The sequence below is a fragment of the Anopheles funestus genome, chromosome 2RL (genome assembly GCF_943734845.2).
Source record: "Anopheles funestus chromosome 2RL, idAnoFuneDA-416_04, whole genome shotgun sequence".
NCBI classification, from domain to species: domain Eukaryota; kingdom Metazoa; phylum Arthropoda; class Insecta; order Diptera; family Culicidae; genus Anopheles; species Anopheles funestus.
In genome coordinates, this window is record NC_064598.1 from 22,913,017 (window position 1) to 22,940,342 (window position 27,326).

Sequence of the window (27,326 nt, forward strand, 5' to 3'; positions counted from 1 at the left end):
ATAAAGGAACCGGTTCGTCAGTAGTCACCTTGTACCGAGCTGTTGGTGCGGATTACACTGTATACATGAAATAATTCTTTCTATCGGCATTTTACCTATAAAATGCTTAAAATCTACATCCTATTTCTCTTTAAAAAATGAAACAGTATTATTAATTTCGCCATGCGCTTATACAAAACTTGTATGAAAAACGGAGAACTTGCAAGGCGAATTTTGACATTTCAGCTGCAAGCTAACTGTACGTACTTCGTGCGCAGTGTGGTCAGCCTTCAGGCAAGAACGCTACACTTCTATAAAAAGGTAGGCAGGTGCAAGCCGCAAAAGTGCAGTCTCACTTTTTCGTAGCATCGTAAAACGCATTTGCCGAATTTTCCGGAGAAAGGTGAACATTTTTTTCGATTTATTACACAAACTTCTATCCGTTGACGAAACAAGAAAGTGTCCGGTCCGTTTGCGTAGTGCAGCATTTCTCACCGGAATCTTCGTAGTGATTGCGTTGACAAAACAACAACGCTCTACCGAACTGTGTTTTGTTTATTTCAACAAAAAAGGTGTAAAGTTTCTCTTTGAACATTATTCTTTTTCTAGACAAACCACAATTGGGATCGTATAGCGCAGATAAAGAGTCCGTTTAAGCAAAAGGAATAGCAAAGCACACAAAATGGCTCGTGGGTTTGGCGTCGCCATCGTTCTTCTGGCGATGGCCGTTCTTGGCAATGCCGATTTCGTAAGGTAAGTCAGATGATTGCACTATGCTTGAATTAGTTTTTTCTTACCATTAAGGTTGATAATTTAATTACCACCGGCGGTTCGGGCCAAAGGAGAACAGAATGTGTGTGTGCATATAATTTACCATACAAAAGAACAAAGAACCATCCGCAACAAATGGCGATCGACGTGACTCATCTGTTAGCATATTCCGCGGTTAGCGATTGCCGCAGTACTTTAGTTGATTGATAAATCACTATCTCATTAGCGATTATTTTCGTAACATTCGGCTCAGTTCCGTTCATCTTCACATGCACATCTGCCGCTTCGGTTCATTTCTCGATTGTTCAGTTATTGATAATAATGTTGTTTTCAAAATCTGTGTATACACGTAACCCATAATCTGACCGCAATGTTGTTCTGTTTCTGTACAATCTTATGACGCATCGTAGGGTGCCCATACATAAAGCCCCTTCCGCTCGTGACCACTTCCGTAGCGTTGGTACCGAAATCCGGCAGCTCCGTCTGAAGTATGGAGACACGACTGGTCCGGTTCCGGAACCACTGTCCAACTATCTCGATGTGAGTTTGATTTGGAGCCCAAAAGCCTTTCAAGGAACGTTTCACGGTTATTAACGCTTCTGCTTCCCATCCATAGGCTCAATACTTTGGTGCTATTTCTATCGGCACGCCACCCCAAAGCTTCAAGGTGGTGTTCGATACGGGTTCCTCCAATCTGTGGGTACCGTCGAAGCAGTGTTCGTTCACTAACATCGCCTGCTTGATGCACAACAAGTACGACGCCAAGAAGTCTTCGTCGTTCGAGAAGAATGGTACCGCTTTCCACATCCAGTACGGTACCGGTAGTCTGTCGGGTTATCTGTCCACCGACAGCGTCAGCGTGGGCGGTGTAACGGTCGAGAAGCAAACGTTTGCCGAAGCCATCCAAGAGCCGGGTCTCGTGTTCGTGGCGGCAAAGTTTGACGGTATCCTCGGACTGGCCTACAAATCGATCTCGGTCGATGGTGTAACGCCCGTGTTCTACAATATGTTCAACCAGGGCAAGATTGATGCACCGGTATTTTCGTTCTACCTAAACCGCGATCCAAGCGCATCGGAAGGTGGAGAAATCATTTTCGGTGGATCCGACTCCAAACATTACACTGGTGACTTCACCTACCTGAGCGTGGACCGAAAGGCGTACTGGCAGTTCAAGATGGATGCCGTCTCCGTGGGTGATAGTCAGTTCTGCAATAACGGGTGCGAGGCAATTGCTGACACCGGTACCAGCCTGATTGCCGGCCCGGTAGCGGAGGTAACGGCCATTAACAAGGCTATCGGTGGTACACCGATCATGAACGGCGAGTACATGGTCGATTGTTCCTTGATTCCAAGCCTGCCCAAGATCACCTTTACCCTCGGAGGCAAAGCATTCACGCTGGAGGGTGCTGATTACATTCTGCGTATCGCTCAAATGGGCAAGACTATCTGCCTGTCCGGTTTTATGGGCATTGATATACCGCCCCCGAACGGACCGCTGTGGATTCTGGGAGATGTTTTCATCGGCAAATACTACACCGAGTTCGACATGGGTAATGATCGTGTTGGATTTGCTACCGCAATTTAAAGAAGGTGCCTCAGAGAATGGGAGAAACCAAAGGTGTCTATGAAATAGATGGTAGACAATGTGGTTCGATTGTTAAATTCCGGAAAAGTGCTAAAAGTTCAGCATTAGCATGGTAATAACTGGTGTATGTAGTGCGTTAAAAAAGTAAAAGATTTTTGAATAAATACTGAACATACGAACTAAAACATTACCAACCGTCTTTTTGAATAATGGAGCTGTAAATGAAACCTTTCATAATCTTGAAATATTTCATGGCGAGGTGAAAGTCAACACCAGCCGGCTGTCACTAGCGGTTCGCTTCAATTCATTTGTTTATGTTTATTTTAAACGAATATATTCAACACTCTGTAAAGACGCAGTTAGTTATCGGTGAACTGTGGTGTTAAAATAGGCTTTACAAAATTATTACGGCCACAAGTATGGAACCAAAAACAGCTACACAAGATTGTATCGAATCGTTGGTGGAAGAAAAACTTGAAACGAAAGCTGTGATACAAAAAGAATCCAAACGGGTAAGTGTTGGAATGGCATCCTTACTGTACAAACGTGAATAAAAACATTTGATCGCTTCCCGATCAGCAACAGAAAGCACCAAAACGGTCGATATTAGAAAGAGATAAACGGGAGAAAGTAATCTTTCCATACGGCAACTACAACCGCTACTACGGATACCGTAATCATAATGCTACTCCGGCGGAAGATCCTCGGCTTCAGGCGTTCGTACAGCGGCGTGAATTGTTCGAGTCGAAACGAATACTGGACATTGGATGCAATAATGGAGCGCTTACGGTGCAGTTAGCGTTAGCTTGCCAACCTGCCTCAATTATTGGCATCGACATCGATGGTGACCTAATAAAGGAAGCACGTAAACTCTGGAAAGCAACACTGATTAAAGACAGCAAACTGGGTACTGCTAACGGTCGCACAATGCAGATAGACATGGTAGAATTTCAGCGTGCCAACTATATCTACGATGATCCTGCGCTGCTCGAGCTAGAAAAACCACAGTTCGATGTTATCCTGTGCCTTTCTGTGACCAAATGGATGCAGCTTAACTTTGGCGACAGTGGGCTGAAATTGGCATTCTCGCGCATGTATCGACAACTGCATCCGGATGGGGTGCTTATACTGGAAGCACAGCCATGGAGCAGCTACAAACGTCGCAAGAAGCTGACCGAAACGATAGCGCAAAAGTTTGAAACGATTAAATTTTTACCCTCGATGTTTCAGCGATTTTTGCTGAGCGATAGTGTTGGATTTCATGATTGTACCGATATTCCGGTTCAGCATCATTCAGCATCAGGTTTTCAGAGACGCATACAAATGTACAGAAAATTGTAAACGAAATAGAAAAATAATTTCCATCAACAAAATTCAATTTTCTTCATATTCTTCATAAATAAGATAGAATGACCCTCGCGGCTTTTTCTTTTACTCGAATGAATATATATATTTTTTATCAATCATAAACTAACTTACGCAAGATCTTTACTTAGCGCTCATTCGTACAAAGGCACCCCATGCTTCACGACTGGTTGGATCCGCATGAAGAGCTTTCTGTGCCAAAATGCGGCAACGTTGGGCATCCAGCGGACGAATAGCTTCACTCGCAACAGCCAGCCATCGGCTCGCGTCTTCAGCGCGTGTCCTATGTTTCCGGTCACTTAAATCCAAAGTTACTGCCCCTTGCGCCACGCTACAGGCCAACCGCAGATTGTTCTCCGGTGTACGGAAGCGCTTCAGTAGCGAAATTGCAAGCTGCTGCCATAGTTTCGGTCGATGCGGATAGCGATGTATTTGCGAAAGCAGATAGGTATAGCACTTTCGCTTTTGGTTCTATGACAAAGATTGATACAAAAAATGGCAATATTTTAGTTAGAGAAAATAATTAGTCACGTATTTTCTTCTTGCTTACGGTTTGCCAGTAATATTCGGAGACGAAGTACACGACGTGGTGACCATGCACGGGATCGTCTTCGTATTTTTGTAAATCTTTGATCGCGAGTTCCGTAAGCATCTCGGCGTTGTGTAGCAAACCAAGTGCGCAGGCGGAAAACAGTGCTTGTATCGGAGGCTGTGGTTGTGCGATGCTGTGAATTGATAAAAAGTTAGAAAACATTCACTGAGTTCTAATGGAAACACTGCTGTGACACTATCGGTTCACTTACCATTCAAAGATGGGCGTTTTGGCTTCATCCATTCCGCAGAACGCATACACCATCGCGGAAATGGCGATCAACACGTACGCCTTCTCCTCATTCGTCTCGGCAAAATGTTTCAAACACTGATCATACTCGGCATACGACTGCTCGTATTGTGCTGCACGGAAATAAGCCTGTGCTCGTCCGATCGATGCCCGGTAGGATGGTTCTCCGCGCAGACTCTCAAAGCACTGAACTGCCTCCTCGTGGCGCTGCTGCTTCATTAGACAATGGCCCAGATCACACAAAATGTGATCCTTTACTGTGGAAATATTGGTCGCGTCAGCTGCACGGCGATAAGCCTCCGAAGCGGTACGCCACAGCCCGAGCCGACTGCTCAGATTGCCCAGAAAGCATAGGGCGACCGCAGACGAACGTTCGGCTAAATCCGCACAGTGCCAAACGATAGAATCGTGTGCAATGGGCAGTGCGGCCATCGCATCAATTGCGAACCGATAGCGCTCGTTATCCGAGTAGCTATCCTCGTTCACTATAGAACACACCCAGTGTGCATACCCGAGGGCTGTTTCGCGATGGTAACCAAGCTGGGTGCAGTGCCGGAACAGATCCATCGCTTCATCCATCTGGCCCACACGCTCGGCAATCATGGCCTGTCCGATCCACGCCTGCATGAACGTTGTATCGCACTGTTGCGCCCGGCCAAACGCTTTGTTAGCAAGTCCCAGTGGTCCGTGCGAAAGATAGAGCACACCAAGGTTGCCCCAAGCAGCCGCAGCTGTTTTCCGATCGACCGTTACCGCTTCCACGAAGCAGTGCTGTGCTAGTGCTAGATTGTTGATCTCCTTCGTGGCACAAATCACTCCAAGCAGGTTCCAATTTTGCCAACGGTTCGGATCTAATTTTATCGACTGTTTGGCCATATCACGCCCCAGGCAGAGCAGTTTTACCCTTTCATTAGCTGTGGGATTTTCTTCCTTCCCGATCGACGGTAATTCTAGCGCACGACGATAATGATTTGCGGCTAGCTCGTACCAGTACACGCTGTTATCGGGATTGGTTTTCAATATCCGACCATAACACCGAGCAGCCAATTCCGAAAGTTGATTACGTTCGAGCACCATATACTCACGTTGCTCCTTTCCCGCCAAACTGCCCTCAATCTTCACGTGGGAATGGTTTGCAGGAAACAATGCCACCGTGTCAAGTATCTTTGCCAGCTGGTGCCACAGACAGATGAAGTGTGGCTTCATTTTAATGGCTCGCGTTAGGTAGTCTACGCACTGCTGGGCATGTTCTCGACTTCGCCCGAGAAGCCGTTGGCTCAAGCGATAAAAGCACAGACCCATGTGTGAATCGGCAATACCCTTGATCGCGGGAAAATAGTTCGCATGCTGGTCGAGCAATTGCTGGAACAGTTCCAATCCTTCACTGTGAAGTTTTACGGTCTAAAGGGAGATTGAAAACACCAGCATTATTCAACATTACATTAGCGTGAGTTTGTGTACTTACGTTTTTAATATTGGCAAGCTGCAGCAATGGGTACGGATTGCCCGGATTACGTTCCGTTATCTTCTGGAATAGTTTTAGTGCGGAAGAGTACGAACCACGGCCAAGGTACGCATCCGCCAACCCTTCCCAGGCCGTCGCATTGTCTACCTCGTACCGCAGTACCGTCCGGAAGGCTCCAATAGCTTCGTCGTACTCCTGGCGACCGAGATGGTGCAGTCCGAGCAGTAGCTGAGCCCAGGCCGCTCCCGAACACAGCGAAAACGTGCTCGACAGCAATGCAGCATTTGCGTCCCATTCGCCAAACTTACGATAGAGCCCACTTAGGAGAATGACCGCATGACGAGCTGCCGGGCTAAGATGGTTGCTTTTCTCCAAACATTTGCGTGCGCGCAGCGAATCGCCCTGCTCTTGGTACAGTTTCCCGAGCCGATAGAAGCAAGCGGCATTGTTCGGATCGAGTTTGGTTGCTTTCAGTGCTGCCAGAAAACTTTCCTCTCGCTTGCCCTCCATGCTGCCAAGCAGGTTGGAAAGTTCCAGCAAACAGGCACTATCCGCCTCATGGCGGGAAAGAATTGCAACTGCACTTTCAACATTACCCGCTAACTTCTCGCGCAATGCCCGTAAATAATCCAACCGTTCGGGTTCTATCCCGGCAAGTTCGAGCTCGTTCATCTTTTCATTCGCGGTGGCTATATCGCCTAGCAGCAGGTTTGCCTTCGACCAGTGAAATAACAATTCAATCGAACGATCGTTCTCGTACAGTGCCGCAAAGCATGTGCTCGCTTCGCGTAATTTTTCTTCGCTTTCGTCCTCCATCAGTGCGATGGCATAGTTCCGGTTCGATACCTTCATGTTGCGGTACAAATTTTCCGCCAAACCGTACGCCTTCTGGCGGAAGTAAATTTCGGCAAGCAGTGCCAAACAGGTACCCCACAATGGTTGTACCTCATTCGCTCGCTTTAGTATTTGTTCGGCCTCGATAAGTTGGCCAGCATCGAATAGAAATTTTCCCTTCGCCAGTAGAGCTGATGGTGACTTTGGTCCAACGGTTACCGCTCGATCGAGATAATGTACCAGCTGGTGGGTAAGAAGTGTGGTTAATTTGTCTACCGGAATGGTTCCTTCGCTGTACAGTTTGCAAATCCATTCGAGCGGATAGATGTCGTTTGGGAAGCGATCGTGCATGGCCGCAGCTACGGATGCCAACCGATCGAAGTGTTTCTCGCGATGAAGTAGCTTCAGATATCGTATGAATTTATCATGCTGATAAACATCATCATCGTTCTGAATCTCCCGATCAAGTACCGTACGGACCTAAAATCAAAAGTGAAATAACGCCTAATGATAAAGAGATGGACAAATGCAATGTATCCTTCTCCCGTACCAAATTCGATTCCGTATCCTCTAGATCGGGATATTGCGCCACCACCTTGCCAAGATACTCGAAGGCGGAACGTTTTCTCGCTTCCTCTGCGTTGACATCAATCGCTTCCTTCTCTAGCAGACGCAGTGCCTTCTCGAGCGTGCCCCGTGCAGCTACACCGTAAATTTTTGCATGCTGTTCCGCATATTTTTCGGGCAAAAGAGTAAGCAGTTTCTCGCACACATCTGGCAGTTCGGTATCATCGACACAACCGGCCAAACCTTGCAGTGCTACGGTCGGATCGGTGGCACACGCTAGCGCTCGTTTCAAGTAAATGACCGCTTCTTTTTTGTCACTATCCTGATAGGAGGCACCCAGCAGTACCAGTGCCATGTAATGATCATCCTGCTCTTTGAGCACTCTCTGTGGAGTATGTAGAAAGGGTGAGATTAGGTGCGTGAATCTTTTTTACAGCTGGTATTAGAAACCGGCAAACAATCGAACCTACATTACACAGTTTGATTGCATCGGAAAATTTCTTGTTCTTTACTGCCTCCCTTGCTTCCTTGATGGCCGCTTTAGCTTCTTTGGAAGACATTTTTGCAACACCGACTATAATTACGTTAAGAACACACGGAAAACAACACGCATTTAATGTACCAAATCGGCGTGAGATGAAATACGGAAAAGGTAAACAAATCAATGATGACGGTGAAATCAGCTGTCGTGGATGTGAGCGAAACCCGCGAAGGCCGAGGCAACTTGATTGTAAATAAACGACACGCGACTAGTAAAGCTAGAATATGATTAATAATCAAGAAAAAGGTTGTTGTTGTTTTAATTAACAAAAAAGCAATAAAAATGTATGAGTTGAATAATTTTGAATGAAAGTAAAAGTGGTTGTTTCGTTTTGTTTGGTATGATAATTGTCAAAACATCTCCCTCCCCTCCACTCTCGTGCTTTGACATTTTTGACATTTTTCTTATGACCGCGAGATTTTCTGTAATTGGGTGTTCTAAACACGCACAAGCGCACAAAACAAAATAAACGCTAGGGTTTTTTGCGGGTGTGGTAAACACAAAGTGCAAATTTGCGCTTCCACCAGCCCTATCCGCCCTTCACAACATACCCAACGGTAACGTTTAGTTTATTTCGTTTGGCCGTTCACTTCAGTTGAGTGCAATGGAGATGCAACCATTTTGTGTGATTTTTTTCTCCAACCGTACCTGCTTCCATTTCTGAACCGTTGGGCAGAATTTCATTCTGTTTCAAAGCATCCGGCGAGACGCATGCAGCAGCTTCCCATTGTAATTGAGCATACAAATTTGGCCAGTAAAGCAAGCGGCGACTTTTGCCTCGTTGTGAATGCAAGTGCAGTACGAAAAGTTTGCTACTTCGATACGGGCGTGTAGAAGAAATCGACGCACCAAAAAGGGTCTCTGTCGGCCGGATGCTGTAAGTTTTTTTGTTCCCGCTGCAATTTGCACACGCTTTCCAGCAAGGTGGCACATCGAAGAAGCGACAGATCGCACATGATTTAGCATGCTTTCTTCGTTCAACGGCCCGACGGCTTGATGTGGATGGTGCAGTTTTGGATTGTAGTTGAAGCTGCAAATAGGACCAGGTAAGTTGTCCGACGAGAATCCTGCGGTACGGTGCGAGACGTGAGGTTTAGTGTTTTTGGCGGGATATTGGTGTGTAAAACTTCGAAACTACGGCTCATCTCATTCCATTTTGCACACGTTGAAAGTAATTTGAAAAACACATAAATAAAGCAAAAAGGATATATCATTTTTACATCGTTTATACGGTACATTTCCCGTGCATGATGATTCTAAGTTTTCACCTTAAAATTGACGAGTCATGGTGACTATTTTTGTCCCTAAATTTATAGCCGTCAAACGGTATGCAAAAATCCCCTTCGAACTCCGATCGCATGCAAAACAAACATGCTCCATTGTAAGCACACAAAAACTGAAAAAAAAGAACAACGTCGCGATCTACTACACCTTGAACAAATTCCAAACGGTTCTAAATGACGCAAGCAGTCGCAGCTGGACCAACGTTTTCAATTCGTTTACGATATCTCACGTCAAACGTGGACTCGTTGCTGTAAGTTTTTGTTCCCTCTGCATACGCGTCAATATTACGCTTTAGCCGGTTGGCGCGCGTACGGTAGGAACTATTCGAAGGTCCTTCAAGCGTTGCTTCTCCAACGCGGCCGTTAGATCTCGTAGGTTTAAGATCGTTTGCTAATGTCTACATCACGTTAGGCACGGAATTCGCCCGCAGCGTACCTACCAAGGCTACTACTAGCTCTCTCAGTCGTGAGAGATGCGTGTACAGAAAAAAAGTTGTTCAGTAATGTGATATGATGTGAAGTGTTTCACACGTGAATGATCTTTTATCAGTGAAAAGCGATAAAAATAAAATTTATTTCAGCCCGTAAATAACTTTCTGCCGGAGAGTTTGAGACTAGTTTCTAATTGATGGCTACTTTGGTTCTTCGTAGGTATTTCATAAAAGAGACGTCTTCGTATTGAGCTGTAACCATAGCTACACATACGCCTCCCAATGGAAGATAACACGATAAGCATGTTTATGGATGTGAAGTTGGACATCCGGGAGAGGAAACTGGAATTTTCTCACATGAAGGTAAGTGAAAATGGAAAAGATAATCATAAATTTCGAAAATTAGAAAAATATTCTCATACATGCTAATGGCTTCTTCTAATCACTTTTAATCCTTAGTCCTGGTCGAGATATTTCGTGCGGGTAGAAGCCGTCAAATGTTTCCCGTGTTATATGCGCATCTCGTTCTTCACAGCACCCACCGATCTTACCACCGATCTGATCGTGCGCATTAACATTCCCGGACTCACCGTACAAATGGCCACGTCACGTACGAAACAACATTCGTACGGTTTATTCTGGAAAAACAATCGCAAACGCTGCTGTGCCTATTTCGCGCTGGAAACGCAACTACTGTGCGAACGCCATCTGCGCTGGATGAAAAAATCCATCCGTAACCTTGAGCTGTATCGGCAGGAGATGATGCAGTTGCGCCGTGCTAGCCGAACACCGCTGTACGAAATACGGCAGGAGATGCAACCGCTCGATCCACTTGCTGTGGCAGCAACGGCCGACGGAGGTATGTGCGATGATATGGGTATTTATCAGAATCTTGACAACACGCAGAACATTATGGGTCTGCAGGATATACTTGGCCCGTTACCTACCGTACCGGTAGTGGAACGAACCGAACCGAATTCGGCTAACTGGTCGAGGCGTGTTTCTGGAATGTCTGGCATTTACGAAGAAATTCGTGACGATCTAGCGGCACCTAATTCACGCTTATCGCGAGCCTCGATTGCTTCCGGCATCTACGAGGAAATGAAACTAGTGATCGCAAGTGGTGAAGCAATAAAGGAAGAAGTTGTTACACCACCTCCACCACTGCCACCCCGCACACGTTCGAATACGAACGAAGGGTTTGATCTGCAGCGTTCGTACACGGCACCAGAAGCGGAGCTAATGAAGAAGAAACGTCACCACTGGCTGCGCTTAGAATCGATGTTTGGTCGTCGGCGTACCACTAGTACCAATTCACAAGGTTCGGGGTCAGATAAAAAGAATCGAAAGGAATGCAAAATTGGCACAAGAAAAACGGCCACAGTTGGATGTTCTGAATCGGAAAAAGCTGGCGCCGTAATCCACCGGGATAAGGTGTGCCGATTGCGATTGGCCGAGAATAAGCGTAACAGTTTCTCTAGTCCTGATCTAAGCCGGTTGAAAATAAGCGAAACACCCGAAGGAGCACTATGTGACGATGGAGTTGGCAATACGTCTTGTGACAATCTGTCGGATGGCGTTGGGTCGTGTACGTCCGAGTTTTATCTACAGCGAGATATCGACTACATCGAGGAGGATTGTTGCTTTGCTTCGTCCGAGTTTATCAATACGTCCGGTATGTCTCTGGTTGAGGAAAGTGAACCAAACGTGGAACAATACCCGGAAGGGTTCGGGTTGGTTGTACCGGATTTAAGGCGTTTGAACATTTCTGAACGAATTCTGGATGGTTTTAATCGTTCGGCAAACTCTTCGACGGTAAATCTGGTGGGCTGTGTGGCAGCAATAGGAGAGGAAAATTACGAGATAGAAAATGGTTCCACACAAGCGTCAGCCACTGTTGCCTGTCCTCCACCGATTAAGGAGGCGGATTTGGACGGTTACCTTGAGATGGGGCCGGTCGGCACAGGGTTTAACCGACAGAAGTTGTTAGAAGAGGTTGTGATGTATAGAAACAATCCTCTGCCACCGATAGCAGCGAAAAGATTAGAATCAAGTGTGCCAGATGGTGAAGAATCCATCTATATGAGCATGGGAGGAACGGAGAAGGTACTGCAGGAACCGATACGATCAAGTTCGACCAGTAGTAGCAGTAGTAGTACAAACAGTAGCAGTGGCGTTAGTAGCGCTAGTGAACATAGCTACGCCGCTTCACACGATGGCACGGGGAAGCATCGCTGTTCGGTAGATGATAAAATTCCTTCCTACTATCCGAACGAAGATTCACAGCGAACGTCACCGAGCTCCAAGCGTAAAGGGACCATCGAAGACAACCCAATGACTCCACCTGCAACCACACTACCAAGAATGGTACGATCCGCACAACGAGCCGAATCGACGGTTGAACAGCATGATCGTATCCAAGCATCGTTCCGTACACCGAAAGCAAGCAGCCGCCGCTTGCGTACGTTACATGGTGCACGATTGTCCCCGAAAGATGCGGCTCACCATGTCGAGTCTGCCGCTGGAAGTGGTTCGGAATGTTCTCCAAAGCTTTACCAAAAGTATGCAACCCTTGCGCGATTGTCATCATCGCCTTGTAAAACTGCGGAGAAAAGTAAAAACCCGCTCGACGATAAAGTGCCGGAAAAAGGAATTGTAACCACACCGGTAACGACACCGATCAGTAAGCGATTTGGATCGTTGCCGCGCTTTGGCAAAATTGATCTTTCACCGCTGAGGATGAAAATCAACAGCGTACTGCAGCGACATAATTCGGGCAACCTGTGATCCTGTCGTCACAGCAGAAAGGGGGGAAGCGAACGTTTTGCGAAACGTTTTACTAAGAAGGAGAAAGTATTGCTTTGAAGTGCAAAATTTGTGATTTAAAGTACTTAAACTGCTCAATATGTTACAGCTTTAGCTTTTAAGTTTTAAATACGCAAGCATTAGCATAAGCATTTTCGTTGTCTTTTTAAGAATCTCACCTACGCTCTAAAGAAGGTGCTATTGAACATATTTCATTACACCGTCGCTGAAAGCTTCTCACTATTTGCCCTTTTGCCTTTTACACGATCGTACAACAATCATGGCGTTTTTGCACCTTACAAAGAAACGATTAAACATAAATCGATAGAAGTTATACCTAATCATAAGAAATTCAAGCGCAACATAGACAAATATGGAGATTTAGATAAAAAAAACAACAAATTCCTGTACCAAGGCTTCGACCAGTTTTAAGTGTACGTCATGCAATTAAGCTTTAGCTATAGCCTAGCTCTTTTAATTTTCCATTCTCAAATGGTGCTTTAGTGAATGTTGAGGAGAGCTGTTAAATTTAAGAATGATTTTATGAAACACTATACGCGCTGCATTCTTTTATTGAAGCGATACTGCCATAGCTTTACGACGCAATGCTAGCGAAACGATAGTAGAACTCCAGCTTATTGTGGATGATAAATACGAAAATCAGCATATCTGGTGCAAAATTACACCAAGCAATGTGAAATGTAGCAATACGTACTCAGCAAATCAGGATCAATTTTGAAAAGAAGATATTTTAATGAACAAGAGGAAGAATATCGGTTGGCAGGTTTTGAACTGTGATTTTCGCTCAGCAATGGGTGGACATATCCCTCCGAACGATATCGATTCTAAATTTTCAATACCACACAGGAAATAGTATGGAAAGGAACAATTAAGGGAATAAAAGTGTGACAGTGGAATCTCGTTCTGCAATTCCTGCCCGTGTATCCTGCATAACGGTCGAAGTGAAACAAGAGAATTAACTGATATTTAGATAGGCCAAGCAAACACTGCATATCATGCCGCATTTGAATAGTTGTGCTTCAAAAAATGGCTTGCAGAGTGTGTTATCGTATTAGTAGGTGCGCATGAGCCAAGTAGTAATTGTAATGTGAGATTATAATCGCCGCCACAAACGCCTGCAAACAATCATACCGAAAAATGTACAAACAAGCCGGAAATCTTCGCCATGGAAGGGAGTTTTGCATCTGTTGCATTTAGGACAGAAACTTTTACAGCGTTGATCACGGTTTAAAATAAAGACAAAATTATGCTTATTATCTGTCTGTTATTGTTATCTGAGAGGGCTTTTTCAAAAGAATGAAATGCGAAAAGATGTTCAAAAGGTGAGTTGTGTGATGTTGCGTTCCTTGATTAAGTTTCACAGTTAAGATTTTGCCTTTCGCACAGCCAGCAATTGGTGACATTTTCAATGGTTTTTGTATTTCAATTGAAGTAATTATCTATCTAACTTAATCTTTCCATTTTGGATGCATTTGTGTAATAGTTTTCTTGAAGATCATATCAATCGAATTTGGAGCTTCGCTGCGTACTGATATTGATGTGCGTGCAAAACAAATTCAAACTCTCGTAGGTTAATTGAAAATAAAAAGAAATTAAAACCACGTGATTAATTAAAACCTTTTTAGGGTAAAAAAGTATGTAAAAAGCAAAATAGGGCTTTGAAGTTGTATTAATTTTTGTATAAACACTCCAGGCATGCGCTCCACGTGCGTTTTATAATTTTCAAAATTCGACTGTCAGACATGATTACAAAATGGGTACCTCGTTCAAATGTTCCCAATGATCGAACCTGGGCTTCATGCACTTCTGGCACAGAACTGTCAAACGATACCAATACCAGCTACAACAGCAAAGAAAGTGAAGAAGTGAATAGGACGTGCGTGCCATACGCAGGCACAGTAGAACTTGATTTTCCGCGTGAAAAATCACCCAAACCGGGCTGGTTGGGTGTAAAATCGCTTGCGGAAGCACGTCTGCGTTCGTTAATACCTCTTCCGTGTGCCAAAACGTGTGCGAAAGGTGAGAAAAATCGCGTTGAAAAAAGTACGATCTCCAAAGCAGTGGTCTGCTGTTCCGCGCGACCGAGCGCATGTGTGTGTGCGCGTACATCGCACCAACACCATCGCAACCACACCTCGCGTTCTATTGCCAACGGATAAGAGGAAAAAGGGTTCTTTGGTGGTGAAATACGAAAGCCCTTCTTCTTTAGCCATTCCAAACACACCCTTCACGTACAGTTGCACTTGGGTTGATGGGGAAGCATTTCCGCCATCTGGGTGGGGGGGTTGCGCTTGCGGGTGTTTCTCATTCTTTGAGGTTGCGGTCACACGGTCGTTTCGTGCGTTGAAACACAGGCCTGCGATGCTAAGCATAAGCGTAAGCAAATTGGTATAGCACTTGCCAGTGCGGAGCTGCGATGTGTGCGAATACTGTCGCAATTTTAAAGTGAAATTGTGTAATAATATTAAAGAAACTGTAATATTGTACTTCCTCATCGTGTCTAGGCGTAAGACTGAGACGTGCGATAATTCGTTAGTTTGTGCGTCGCAGTAGTGAGATGAGGAAGATTCACGAGAAAAGCTACCATGTGATATGGATGCCACCAGTTCAATCCCATGAAACTTGTTTTGATCTACTACTCTACATGAGCAAGACAACGCTGTCTCTTGGACCAGAGTTCAACGATCTCACGATGAATTGCTTTCTTGTGCAGTTAGTGAAAAACGGACCATTTTAAGATTTATTTTTATAACTAGATTTTCCCAGACGTTTCCCTTGCCATTTGTCGCAAGCTTGTTAGCGAAAGTGCGTTCAAGTAAAACTTAAAAGAAATTTGCTTCCATTGATTTTAATGTTGTTTATTTTGCGTTTGAATTTTTTTAATTACCTTTTTTTTCGTTTTGTGATTGTTCCGACTGGGTTTTGCATCCTCACTGTGAGAAGCGTGAAATACCTCTGTAGCTTTTTTAAGTTCTTTTTAAATGTGTTCTTAAATGTGAGAAATTTGTTATGCTCGTTAGCAAGAGAAAAAAAAGCGATTTAAACGCCAGAAGCACATAAATTTACACCTTCATTTATAGCAGACCAATAAAGCAGGCAAACACACAACATAGTGAGCCGTGAGCTGTCGGTGAGAACGGTGAGAAACGGGTGTCGGTGACCGCCGTTTACAGTGTTTGTAAAGCGCGTGTGGACGTGTGTAAGTGTGTGTGTGTGTCGGTTTTTTAGGCACAAAAAGCAAACGCGTTCCAATTGAAGAAGATATGCTGCGCGCCACCCAACCTCACGTCACGTAGGCTTTACACGATGGGAAGCAAATGTGTTCGTTTGTTACACGCACGTGTGCGTGTGTGTGTGTGCTGCTGGTTTATGAAACGAAGTAAAAATAATCTTTATCATTTACAGGAAGAGCTGGAACGAAGGAAAAACTAAATGGGAAGGAAAACAAACAGAAAAACACGCGTGATTTGTTAGTGCAGTAGTGAAGAGAGTACTATTTTGGTGAAGTTCGCTTTTAATGTACCGAGGAAAATAGTGCTCGGAAGCCACAAAAACGCGGCGGTGTGTGTAGTGCGTGAAATGGAACGTATTGGTGGGTCGTGTTTGTGAGATAAAATAGTAACAACATACAAAAAAAAGTCAAAAGAAAGTCAATGCATGTGTGTATGTGTGCGTGTGTCTCGAAGACGAATATGCGTGAAGGGTGATAGGGAAAAATTTCGTTTTCCCTCATTTATTTCCGTGAAGATAGTGGCGGGATGATATATCCCGTAGCTAGTGAAAAGCAATAGAAAAGCAGCGAAAAATTTCCTATGTATGGCCGCGCATGGTCGCACTGTGGGTGGATGGTGAATCGTGAGCAGCACTGAGTGCATTATCGTGTGTGAGGAATACGTGCTCTAGTGGTGGGTACATTTTCTGTGCCTCACGGTGCGTGCTGATAACATCATTCCATTATCACCCGTGTTTGTGTGTGTATATACACACATACGTACGTAGCATGCACATACGTATAAAGCAACATCAATAGAACAACAATTTCCATCGCACTCATTAATCTCACGGGCAGCAGCAAATGTTAGCTCATCTGCTCTCGTCGTGAAGGAGAAAAATAATAAACGCGAATAGCAACCATCGACAACTGCGGGAGGTAGCATAAATAAAAAAAAGGACGAGTGTGCGCGCACGTGTGTGTGTGTGTGCACATTGTGTTGATTTTCTGTCTCGTCCTTGCTTTCTCGCCCGGTGCCATGGTTGTTCCGTTTAGTTTGTGTTTCGTACGCGGAAATGTGGATACGCGAATAACCGCGTTGCTTTCGCGCACAACATAATCGGGAGCGGGTTGATAATATTCCAGCTGCATACATGCGGTGAGCCGGTAGTGTTAGTGTATCCCCCCCTTCTTCGCCATGGTTGTCGCGATCATCGCCGACGTCATCATCGATAGTGATGTTGCTGGTGCTGCAGGTGAAGCAAAAGTCAACCCAACCGGCGGCGGATGATGCGAACGATGATATGCAGTGAATGAAAAATAGTGAGCCCCATGCTCAGTGAGTTGCGAGAAAACGGTTCAACCATGATGGTTGCGAAGCAGCAGTGAGAAATAGTGTTTTGCTTTTGTGTGTGTGCGCGTTTCACCAAGGCCCTTCACGGTGGAGGACGAAGTGTGTGCGAAAGGAAAATGTGCATCGGATAAGGGCGCACGCAGTGTGAAAGGCGAAGACGAACGGAGAAAGGCGAAAGGCGGCGATCAAAACATGATCATCGTGTAAGTGCATTTCAGCTTTTTTTTAATGTTTGTTTGTGCAGTGTTTTCATTGTTTGTAGATGTTTGTTTGCTTCCGTTCATATCTGTAGTGAGATTTTTTTTATCAGTTAATGCAACGTTTATGGGATTTTGGGTGGGAAGGTTTGACATTTACATAATGATGCTGTTTCCGGGTGGGGCACAATTTTAAAAAGAGCATCAAAAATATTCAGTTTGTTAGGGTTTGACAATCCTTTAGTGCAATCAAATGACTAAACATTCAATAATTGGAAGAAAAAAAAACAATTTGGAAAACGTTTGTAAAACTTTGTGAAAACTAATCTCATGGACAAATATTGTTGATTGTCGGTTGTCCATATTGTGTTATAGTACAAAGGTTTTTGATCGTATAGATTCATGTTGAATCTTTACATACATGTGCCACATGTTTCTCTACGGGAGGTCACGGTTACTATTTTCGTTTCTGTCATTTAAAAAAACTGACGAAAAGATGGCCATGATCTTCGCCCCTACTTCGAGCTGTCATTGCCATATCGCTTTTGCTGCAAGTTTTGTTTTGACTTTTGTGATTGTATCTTTTATGATAAGTTAGGATAAAAGTGTACCAATTACATAATAGGGGCGATAATATTATTACAGTCAAATGCATGATGTTGTCTAATGGTATAAGTACAATAATCAATCTGTTTCAACTGGAACGACGGTTCCCCCGTTATCAGAGACGATTAACCTTCCCCGGCATTTTGACCTCTGCCGCCAAGGAAACGGCTTGTTAGCACATTGCCAACGGTCATGCGACAGTAATCGATGCTAATCGATAACGACGACGATTGGGAAACGATAACAGAGAGCAAGAGAGAGATAGCAAGAGCAAGAGAGCAAGCAAGACAGAAAGAGGGTTTTTGTAGGTGTTGCTTGGCTTGATGGGTGGTTAAAAATAGAGCTCCACACGCTTTCCACGTTAATTATGTCGTCAAATCAATAATGAAACACGAGGGATATTGTTGGACGAGCTTCGGAGGAAGCTCTGGCCCGGTTAGTAGAATCGGTTCGATAAACAGCCCAACCTAAAATAAGTATCTAGGTCACCTATTATGTAGCTTCCCGGTTTTTTATTTGCCGCTGCTTTCCGGCGGCGAATTATATGGGATCGATTCGTCCGAAAAGCTTTTCCGAATTTGTGGCCGAGTGCGAGCATTTACCAAGGGTTTTGGCTTTAATGTTTTATTATGATACATTGCCCTACCTCCCTTGACCACCTCTAGTGCACATGTGGTTTAGGTATGGTTTAGTTCGTTTGTTAGCTTGAATGTTTAATGCTATGTACCGGTCAGTTATGTGAACTTTCGCCCTAAGAGGGTGGTGCTGCCTATCAGCTTGGAAAAGCGGACAATTTCCGGGGTTTTTTTTGTCAAAGATTAATAACGTGTGAAAATGAAATAATCATGTTTATTGTTCCATTACCAGAGTGCAAAAAATTGTCCTACTAAATTAGTCCACTACTTACGGCTGATCGGTCACAATTAGTGTTGTGCTTTTTGAATCTTTTGAAAAGAGTAATTAATATGAATCTTTTGAAAAGAATCATTCATACGAATCTTTTGTAAAGAGTCATTCATATGAATCTTTTGAAAAGAGTCATTCATATGAATCTTTTGAAAAGAGTCATTCATATGAATCTTTTGAAAAGAATCATTCATATGAATCTTCAGTGAAGAGCCATTCAAATCATGAGCCGACTCCCAAAATATTTATAAATTGTCATACATTGAAATGAATCCTGAAAGATTAATGAATCTTATGTTATTCCCTATTATTTCCCATATTCTTATGTTATTCAACTAATTTAATTTAGTGGTGGTAGAGGGGATACTTAATCTAATGGTTCATGAATATTTATTACTAAGATTCAGAATCATTCATTCAGTTCAAAAGATTCCTTCAGAATCATGAATCTGAGTCAGATTCATCTAACACTAGTCACAAACGTTGAAGCTTGAACAAAATCGATTTTTCGAGTTTTGAAATAATTACACTTGTAGTTTTGAGTGTAGACTCTGTGCAATAATATACTTCAAAGATTGTATAAAAATAGTATAAAATTTTAAACAAATTTGTATAAAATAACACTACCTTAGTGTTAACCACATCAGCCATTTTGGTTTATCTGACTTCTTCCAATCATATTTTTGGGTTTAACCAATTCTACCGTAGTTAATGCATAATTTTTACTTAACTACTTTATAATACGAAATCTCGATAACATCATTACCCTCTCATAGAAAGTGGTTTTAAAATAAATATCATTGAAAAAATACATTTCAAACGCTTTTTAGGCGTAGTGTGTCATACATGCCAACTTATTGAATCTTTTGAAAAGAGTCATTCATATGAATCTTTTGAAAAGAGTCATTCATATGAATCTTTTGAAAAGAATCATTCATATGACTCTTTAGCGAAGAGCCATTCAAATCATGAGCCGGCTCCCAAAAAATATTAATCAAATTCCATAACTTCAAATGAATCCCCACGGATTCATGAATCCTGAATGCTTCACTGCTTATACACACTTAAATGAAAAAGGATGACCGGGAGAGGGCGGGATGAGGTGGATTTATTTCAAAACGGCAGACCGGAGGCTGGAGGGGCAATCACATAAATCATAGGGCATTCCGAAACCCTAAGGAATCATAATTCTATGAGGATTCATGAATCTCCAGAATTGAGACTCAGAGTGATTAATTCACTTCAAAGATTCGATCAGATTCGTGAATCTGAATCAGATTCACCCAACACTAATGCAAACAGGGGCGGCTCGGTGGTGCATGTGATAAACGGCGCCAGTCCACACGGCCGGACCGGGTTCAAATCCCATTCGGACCGTCTCCCCGTAGCAAGGACTGACTATCCGGCTACGTGGTAAAATAAGTCTAGTAAGCCAGAAATGGCCGGCGTGACCTGTAAAGGTCGTTAAAGCCAAGAAGAGAGTAATGCAAACAGATGATATAATAAAAATTGAACACATATTTAAATGATTCTGATGTAACGAAAATAACTCATCCTCAAACACGTGAGCGGCACTGTGATGATGCTTCCATCAGCCTTAGTGTGTTTCAGTTGCCATGGAAAATTACACTTGATGCATCGCGTGAGGGCAAAAATGTTGTTGAACCATGGATGTTGTCTGCGTTCGATTATTTTGTTTGGGTATATAAATAGTTCATGCTATATTCAGCCGGTTGCACCGTGTGGTGTCGACCTCCGCTGTTTTGTTTTGTGTTTCCTCCATTTGTGAGCGGTTCATTTTCATGGTAAATCAATTATTGAGAAGAATTTTCAATATTATAGGCGTTATTTAAAAAAATCATATAATATAAAAGAACACAACTTACCAATTTTAATAAGCGATGATTTCATTTTTCACTTGTTAAATGTGTATTATTCAATGTTTATTTCATACAATTTAGCTCATGTGCAGTCCGCTACGCCAGGTTTATTAAAAATTGATGAACATTGTATTTTTTCCATGCCCTCATGATGGGCTCATATACACACCAAAAAAAACAACAATCTCCCCAACCCCATTTGACCATGTTTCGTGGCCGTGGTTGGAGGCCATTTGATGATGAAGGTGGATTAAAATTTAAACATACGCACACACACACACGCACGCATAACGTTGCGTGTAGTGTGAGAGTCAAGCGATGGAGGTGGTGAAGCACTGTGTAATGTTCAGGGGCGAGTGGTGAGTTGTTGGTGGAATGAAACTAAAACATGCTCGAGATCGATTTTGCCAAGCACAAGCGGGGTTGCGAGTTTTATGCTGTCGCGTAGTGAGAATAGGTAAAGTGAGGAAGTAACCGTATGCTTTCCTACTCAATTTCATCTTTCTCTCTCTCTCTCTCTCTCTTTCGTTTTTTCTCCGGCTCTTCTACTCTAGCCCTTTTACAGGGTTCTGCAAACGAACGGGCAAATAGTCGACGGCACACACTATTTATGTAGCGAGAGTAACGCTTCTGCTCCATCTATTCCATCTATCTATCTTGCTCTGGCGTATGGCCTTTCCCGCTCTGATGGTGGTTGAAGGGAGGGATGTTGAAATTCAAGTACATTTTCTCTATCCCAGCAACCCCCCTCCCCCAATCCAATCGGCGGTTTAGGCTCGTTGGGAAACCACGAGCACTTCAACTACCACCGCGAATGCACTAACACACCAACTACTGCAGGAAAACGCACTGAAGTGAAGTGGCTTCCTGGTGGTGAATGTGGAAAGTGTCTGAACGGGATTGGGACCCTTGTGCACTTCCTTTCCACGCCCCAACATCCACCCCCACCCCATACTCCCTACTTGTTACGCGCATTTGTTGAGAGCCGGGTCCACTTACATATATTCCGCTGAAAACCGTTACAGACGACGAGCAGCATGTGTCTAGAGCGGAAGGTGTTGGGTTGGAAAGGGGGGAGGGATGATGAAGCATCATTTCTTCTTGCTTGCTCTCTTTCTCTCTTTCTATGTTGTGCACAATAACTTACAAAACAGCACACTTCCGCGCGAGATCTGTTCCATATACGAAGCGCGGGCGATGGATCTGTTTTGGGGATGCTTTGGAGGGGAAGAGTTGGGCAATGTTGAGGATTGAACTATTAACTAGTTTTTCCACCGCACACTGCACACACTGACACACACACACGCGGTGTGTACACATGTGCGCATACCAGCGCGCGCGAGTTAGGGGCGAGTTCCTTCAACTTTCAAAGTCGCCAACGTCAGCAACACTCCACGACGTCCAGAAGCGGGAGTTGGGGTATTTTTATTTTGTTGTTCGGGTTTTTTTTATTATTATTCGCTTTTCCTTCTTTGCCTGCGTGTGCACACACGATGCATTTGATGCGGTTTTATGTGGTGGAAATTTTTAAAGCGTCGCATATGGGGAGGCTGCTGTTGTTCCTTCTGCCTGGCCGTGTACTCCACGTTGTGGTCAGCTTTGTGAACGGGTTGTGTTAGTTTCTTGCTTTTTTAATCTGTTTCAATCGTATGTTGTTGTAATGAATGTTGAAATAGTTTACGATCGTAAACAACATTTTCATGGAGTAGTTTGTATGGCATTTTTTCTTCCAGCATAACTTGCTTAGTACGGTCAGATACATACAGTATATCATTGCTAGTATGGTGTCTGGTTTAATGATTGATAAGTGTCTATTGAAAGTTACTATTCCATCAGTTCTAGTGATGTTTATATTTTTCTAACCAGAGGGAGTTAGAAAGAGAGTGAATTAATTCAATTCTACACGAAGAGTTTTTGTAATTCTATTGCGAATTAACGCATTTATAGGGATTTTACTAATTCATGAGATATTTAACTCATCAGTGATTTGTTTGGTGATCTAATTCTACGCGACGATGAGTGAGCTCACTACTTGTGAGAAACACTATCACCAAGAGTGAGTTAACTTCTTCTTGTAACTCACTCACTTTGATGTTCACAAGGGAGTCGGTATTCTCATTTTCACTGCTCACTGATCTTAGTTTTGCAAAGAATTCTCAGAGATCTTAGTCTTGCAAAGAAATCTCACCATCTGAAGGCCTCCTGAAGTTGCAATACTTAGTTGCCAACTTTTGAAGGAGATCCATTTCGCTCTAAACTCATTAAGAGGTTTTCGCAAGTTTAGCTCGACCAGAGGGTAGGTGTTAAATAGTGTTTGTTTTGTTAGCGGTTAGATGAGTTTTTTGCACATTTTTCGCAATAAGTTTAACGGGACAACTCCCTTGAATTCTATTGCAAATATCTATTATCTTGCAATATTGCACCTACATGTAAATTAATGCTAGAATTCATCCTGAGCTTGAAAATATGTTTAGACTCCTGGAGGTACTCTCAATGTCTTCAGCATGATTTAGTCCCCGTTCGAAACCTAAACAGTAATAATGTCAGAACTAAATCCAGTGAAGCTTCTAGTGTTGCTATCATATTTCCTAGCTGTGTTCGGCACAATCGAAAACGATCAGGTCAAATCACGCCAACGACGCTTTTTAATCTTTCCACGCGCCAATCCACAACGTTTGCAGCTGATCGGCGGGTTTGGTATACCGGCCGATATACAGCTCGAATCCATCACGATGGGATATGTGATCAAATCGGTCTATTTCTTACCCTGGAACTCGTCTCACTGGATACCGCCCTTTCTCGATCGTCATGAGTTTGAGACAGCACGTACACCGCATATCCTTCGTAGACGAGAATCCTCGATGGCAACACCACTGGTGATAGCGCCTCAGAAGTTGTACGAACTTTACGATGGTCAGTCGGATGAGTTGGACGATGAAGATCTACCCTCAGAGTTTGGAACATCTTCACCACAATCCCGATGGACGTTTTATCACATCCTGGAACAGCTGTTCGATCAGTGCGTTGTCTTGGTGGTCTAGAATTGCTTATTTCCTTACTGGATTATGTTTCTCTCTCTCTCTCTTGCTCCACAGAAAAGGTTTAAATGGTCGTAGCTGTGTGTTGCGTGCAATTTGTGAAGGTTCCGAAGCTAGTTTTACGCATACGAGTGGATTGATTGGAGAATTGTTGCACATTGCGTTTACGCCTTCTTCCACTAATGATGTCCAGACGGAACCTCATCACATATTGTATGGTGAGGCGGAAAGGATACCAGGATTGATGAGTGCTACCAAAGGTGGCGGTGCATCGGTTTGTGCTGACATGTATGCCGAATGTAAATTATCACTATTGGATTCTTTTTCGAGTGTATTCCATGGATTATTAAGTGCAATGTGAGTTGTGGACTGAGGTGTAACTTTTTTTTAATTTATCCTTGAATAATGACGTGAAGTACGCAATAGCTAAGATTAGCCAATAAGTTGTTTAAAATGATTTCTTTTTTAATCATGAACTACTTATTAAATGATCTGTTTTGATTTGAAATATTTGATCATTCTTATCTATGTAAGTGGTGTAATAAATAAGTGTGCTTTTAGATATTTTTTAAAGATAAGATTGATTTTTTTTATTCAGCATTGTTTGGATTTTTATAGCTTTAAAACTTTACTTCAATATAGGGTCCACTTGTAATCCGGGTTTTATTTGAGTTCAAGTGAGAATGTTGACACCGTTTCTCGATTCTTTGCACGCAGAACTGGAATATTTAGTAGTAATTCAAAGATTAGAGCAATTTCTCAGAGTTTTCTCGGGTGGGCTTCATTTAGTATTTAATTTGTACTTTTGTTGAAGACATTTTAAACATCCGTTAAATTATCAATTATGCTCTAAGTATTAATAAAAGTTCGTCATCATTAAAATATTAAAAAAAAAGTTAGTAAAAGTTATCCAAAAAAGCCAATTTTGTTTTTTGCTTTAATCTTAATGCTTAAATATTTCGTTCGCAAGTAACTTATCCATCGTGTTCGCTCAACATTTTCCGGGCTTGCCCCGGTAGCTTGTGCTTTATGTTGATGCATCACATAAAACATCGCATACCGATGGTGTAAGGTTCGGTTCCTTCTCCATCATACCAAACAACCACCAGCGCGCGTACAGCATCGCGCACACAGGAACGGGAAAGATTGTTCCCATTTTGTGTCCCCATCCCACTACTGTTCGTGTTTGCTGCTGTCCTGGCACAAATGGAAACAACAGCACAACAGACCGCATCTTCCCTTCCGTGCACATATTATGTGGCAAATGGACGCGAATGACGCGCACGTGCCTGTTGGTAGCTCCCACAATTTCATCCCATCACTCTCTGTTTCTTACGCTCATTCTCTCTCTCTTGCTCGCCTTAGCGCAGGAGATCTCGCCATAACCGGCATACAGCACACCGACACTCTGCTGGGTGTTTGCACGACGCGGTGCCCGTGGGAAATTGATCAATATTTATCGATTTTCCAAACGCAGCAGGAAAACAGCTAAGGAAGGAAAAACAGGTCCCAAAAAACAAATGCTTCTTTTTGCACCACGGAATCGTGGTTTTCGTTCGATTTCCTATGTAAAGGCGGGATATTTTGTAAAGGTAGAACTTGTTTCAAAATGTGTTATTTTCGTAAAAGAAAATATAAATATTCCTCCTCTATTTTTATATCCATGATTTTATTTATTGCAAAGCATAATAAAATAGCATAAGCATAAAGCATAAAAAACAACAAAAAAGTATTAAACATTACTATGCTTTTCTGACAGAAATATTTATGTGCAAGCGACCGTTTCCTATGCTACCGACCGACGACACATACGCAACCGGGCGGTGGAAAATGGAAAATCGATAAAAGCAAACGCCCCAAATACGCAAGGCGCATTTCAGCAGTCGCGCGCCGTATTGGACTGTGTTCTTGCGTATAAGTCGTAGTCTGGCGTTTTTTTCCGAACTAGGACTTTCCCTGTTTTGCGACATTTTGAAGAAACATTAGCTTGATTCGAAAATGACGTTCCTTTTTCCCTGGAATTGTTTCCTGGAATAGAACACATTAATCAGTTTCTTAAAGATTTTTGTTTTAACGAAACTTACTGCATATGGAAAAAATATTGTAAGTTTTTGAAAGAAACAATTTGCATAACTTTTTAGTGTTTTATGCACAACATATTCCACACAGCTAGACCTTGAAGGGATGAAAACATTGTTATTGATTTTTATTTCCAGTGTTTTTAATTCATGTTCTCTTGCAAAGATCCTTGTGGACGATGAACTGAAACATCATATTTGCGATTCCAGAAGCGTACCCAATGCCCTTCACATGTGTATGTAATGTGTGTGTATTTCGGATAAAAATACAATCGATTTACTGGTACGAAGAAGTGTATTTTATGATTTTTTTCTTTAGCTTTCTTTACATCGAATTATGAAAAATCCAATGATAGCTAGGAAAATGCTTCGACCGACTGCATTTATTCAATTAACTTTTTCAAGATCTGAGAAATTGCTAATCTTTTGCTTGGATTTTCATTTGTTACCCCGTGCCTACATGCTTAGCAATTGTCGCGTTTGCGAACGCGACAATCGTAGCACAGTTTTCCCAAAAAATTTTGCGACTTTCGGCGCGACTTCAAGGTTGTTTAAGTTTTCTCGTGCAAGGTTTGTTTATGTTTTCAATCTGGCCGGTAGCGGGAAATTAATTTCGAATTAAATTAAATTAATTTAAACAAAGAAAATTATAATAAATAGTAAATTTATTGTTTGGATGAAGTTGATGAGAAAGGCAAGTTTTTTAAGCCCAGTGACGATGTTTCAAAACAATGGACCATCAAGAAAGCTCGTGGCAGGATGTTGCTGACTCCTGTGATACAAATAACGGCTGTTGCTAACAGTACGGCAGATTTGTCCGTTTTGTTTTCTTGTGTGTTTAACGCTGGAAAATCTTGTTATATTTTTTTCCGGTAGCCAGAAAGAATTGTAACAAGATAAATAGGTGAACGAAGATGTGTTTGCCCACCGCGTCATACACCGGGCAAAATAGAATTGGGATCGGCAGCTCCGAGTAGCATAAAGGTAAAAATCTTTGAATACGGGTAATCAAACGTGTATGGCTTTTTTCTCATTTCATGACCGTCTCTGTACCCTCAATATACAGGTATTCATAACCACGATTCCAACACAGCTTCCAAACTACCATCAATATACAGGTATTCATAACCACGATTCCAACACAGCTTCCAAAAGGGATCTAACACTGTGCTGTGGACTATCTAATATTTTTTAACTCTAATATTTTTTCTGATTAATTAATTTAATTAATTATTAACTAATTATTAATTAATTTATCTTGTTCAAGCAAGTTCAACATACAAGTAATAAATTCATAAACAATGCAGCCATACATTTGTCCACGGTAGGTATGGGATTTTTTTTTAATTAACAGCGATTTTTTTGTTTTAAAAATATTATTGACATTCACAATAATTATATACAACACGTATGTACTTTTAATAAATAAATAGCACTCGATTTGTTAATTTAATTTACAATATTTAATAACACTCAAAATATTTAATTTTTTAATTTGTATTAGTTTACCTTGGTATTGCCATGTTTACCTTGTTATTACAGAAAACTGTCATGGCGTCAAGTCGCGC

The 27,326-nt window shown here is 42.6% G+C and overlaps 6 protein-coding genes across 15 annotated transcripts in view; 5 read left to right on the forward strand and 1 right to left on the reverse strand.

The window, feature by feature from the left end:
• Positions 1–198: 198 nt before the first annotated feature.
• LOC125764435 (lysosomal aspartic protease) lies at positions 199–2,525 on the forward strand. 3 transcript variants are annotated; one of them, XM_049428673.1, is made up of 4 exons: positions 199–300; positions 589–732; positions 1,161–1,290; positions 1,367–2,525. In XM_049428673.1, exons 2-4 carry the CDS (start codon positions 662–664, stop codon positions 2,333–2,335), a joined length of 1,170 nt encoding a protein of 389 aa, XP_049284630.1. In that variant the 5' UTR covers positions 199–300; positions 589–661; the 3' UTR covers positions 2,336–2,525. The 3 variants fall into 3 exon arrangements, with proteins under 3 accessions (XP_049284630.1, XP_049284627.1, XP_049284628.1); XM_049428670.1 differs by having other exon boundaries at positions 251–382; XM_049428671.1 differs by having other exon boundaries at positions 260–382; positions 560–732.
• A 109-nt stretch (positions 2,526–2,634) lies between these two features.
• On the forward strand, positions 2,635–3,790 carry LOC125764436 (7SK snRNA methylphosphate capping enzyme). Of its 2 annotated transcripts, none has more exons than XM_049428674.1 (2): positions 2,635–2,847; positions 2,915–3,790. In XM_049428674.1, the coding sequence occupies exons 1-2, from the start codon at positions 2,755–2,757 to the stop codon at positions 3,674–3,676; spliced, it is 855 nt and encodes a 284-aa protein (XP_049284631.1). In that variant the 5' UTR covers positions 2,635–2,754; the 3' UTR covers positions 3,677–3,790. The 2 variants fall into 2 exon arrangements, with proteins under 2 accessions (XP_049284631.1, XP_049284632.1); XM_049428675.1 differs by having other exon boundaries at positions 2,921–3,789.
• Positions 3,791–3,815: 25 nt separating this feature from the next.
• On the reverse strand, positions 3,816–8,316 carry LOC125764428 (tetratricopeptide repeat protein 37). The gene is made up of 6 exons (XM_049428661.1): positions 7,878–8,316; positions 7,391–7,792; positions 6,007–7,320; positions 4,504–5,942; positions 4,251–4,425; positions 3,816–4,171 (listed from the first exon to the last, which is right to left on the reverse strand). The coding sequence occupies exons 1-6, from the start codon at positions 7,965–7,967 to the stop codon at positions 3,824–3,826; spliced, it is 3,768 nt and encodes a 1,255-aa protein (XP_049284618.1). The 5' UTR covers positions 7,968–8,316; the 3' UTR covers positions 3,816–3,823.
• A 183-nt stretch (positions 8,317–8,499) lies between these two features.
• LOC125764432 (uncharacterized) lies at positions 8,500–13,744 on the forward strand. 2 transcript variants are annotated; one of them, XM_049428667.1, is made up of 3 exons: positions 8,500–8,994; positions 9,883–10,025; positions 10,122–13,744. In XM_049428667.1, the coding sequence occupies exons 2-3, from the start codon at positions 9,945–9,947 to the stop codon at positions 12,447–12,449; spliced, it is 2,409 nt and encodes an 802-aa protein (XP_049284624.1). In that variant the 5' UTR covers positions 8,500–8,994; positions 9,883–9,944; the 3' UTR covers positions 12,450–13,744. The 2 variants fall into 2 exon arrangements, with proteins under 2 accessions (XP_049284624.1, XP_049284625.1); XM_049428668.1 differs by lacking the exon at positions 8,500–8,994 and adding an exon at positions 9,055–9,482.
• A 549-nt stretch (positions 13,745–14,293) lies between these two features.
• The window catches only part of LOC125762215 (histone-lysine N-methyltransferase, H3 lysine-79 specific), a 42,222-nt gene continuing 29,189 nt past the window's right edge, over positions 14,294–27,326 (forward strand). For 2 of the 6 annotated variants that reach the window (XM_049424057.1, XM_049424058.1), the window contains exons 1-2: positions 14,294–14,507; positions 16,846–17,256. The gene's annotated coding sequence lies outside the window, so the exon portion shown is untranslated. The remainder of the gene's footprint in view (positions 14,508–16,845; positions 17,257–27,326) is intronic. The other 4 variants (XR_007418187.1, XM_049424056.1, XM_049424059.1 and 1 more) reach the window with 3 other exon arrangements.
• Positions 21,544–24,595, forward strand: LOC125762234 (uncharacterized). The gene is made up of 2 exons (XM_049424098.1): positions 21,544–23,661; positions 23,738–24,595. Exons 1-2 carry the CDS (start codon positions 23,183–23,185, stop codon positions 24,039–24,041), a joined length of 783 nt encoding a protein of 260 aa, XP_049280055.1. The 5' UTR covers positions 21,544–23,182; the 3' UTR covers positions 24,042–24,595.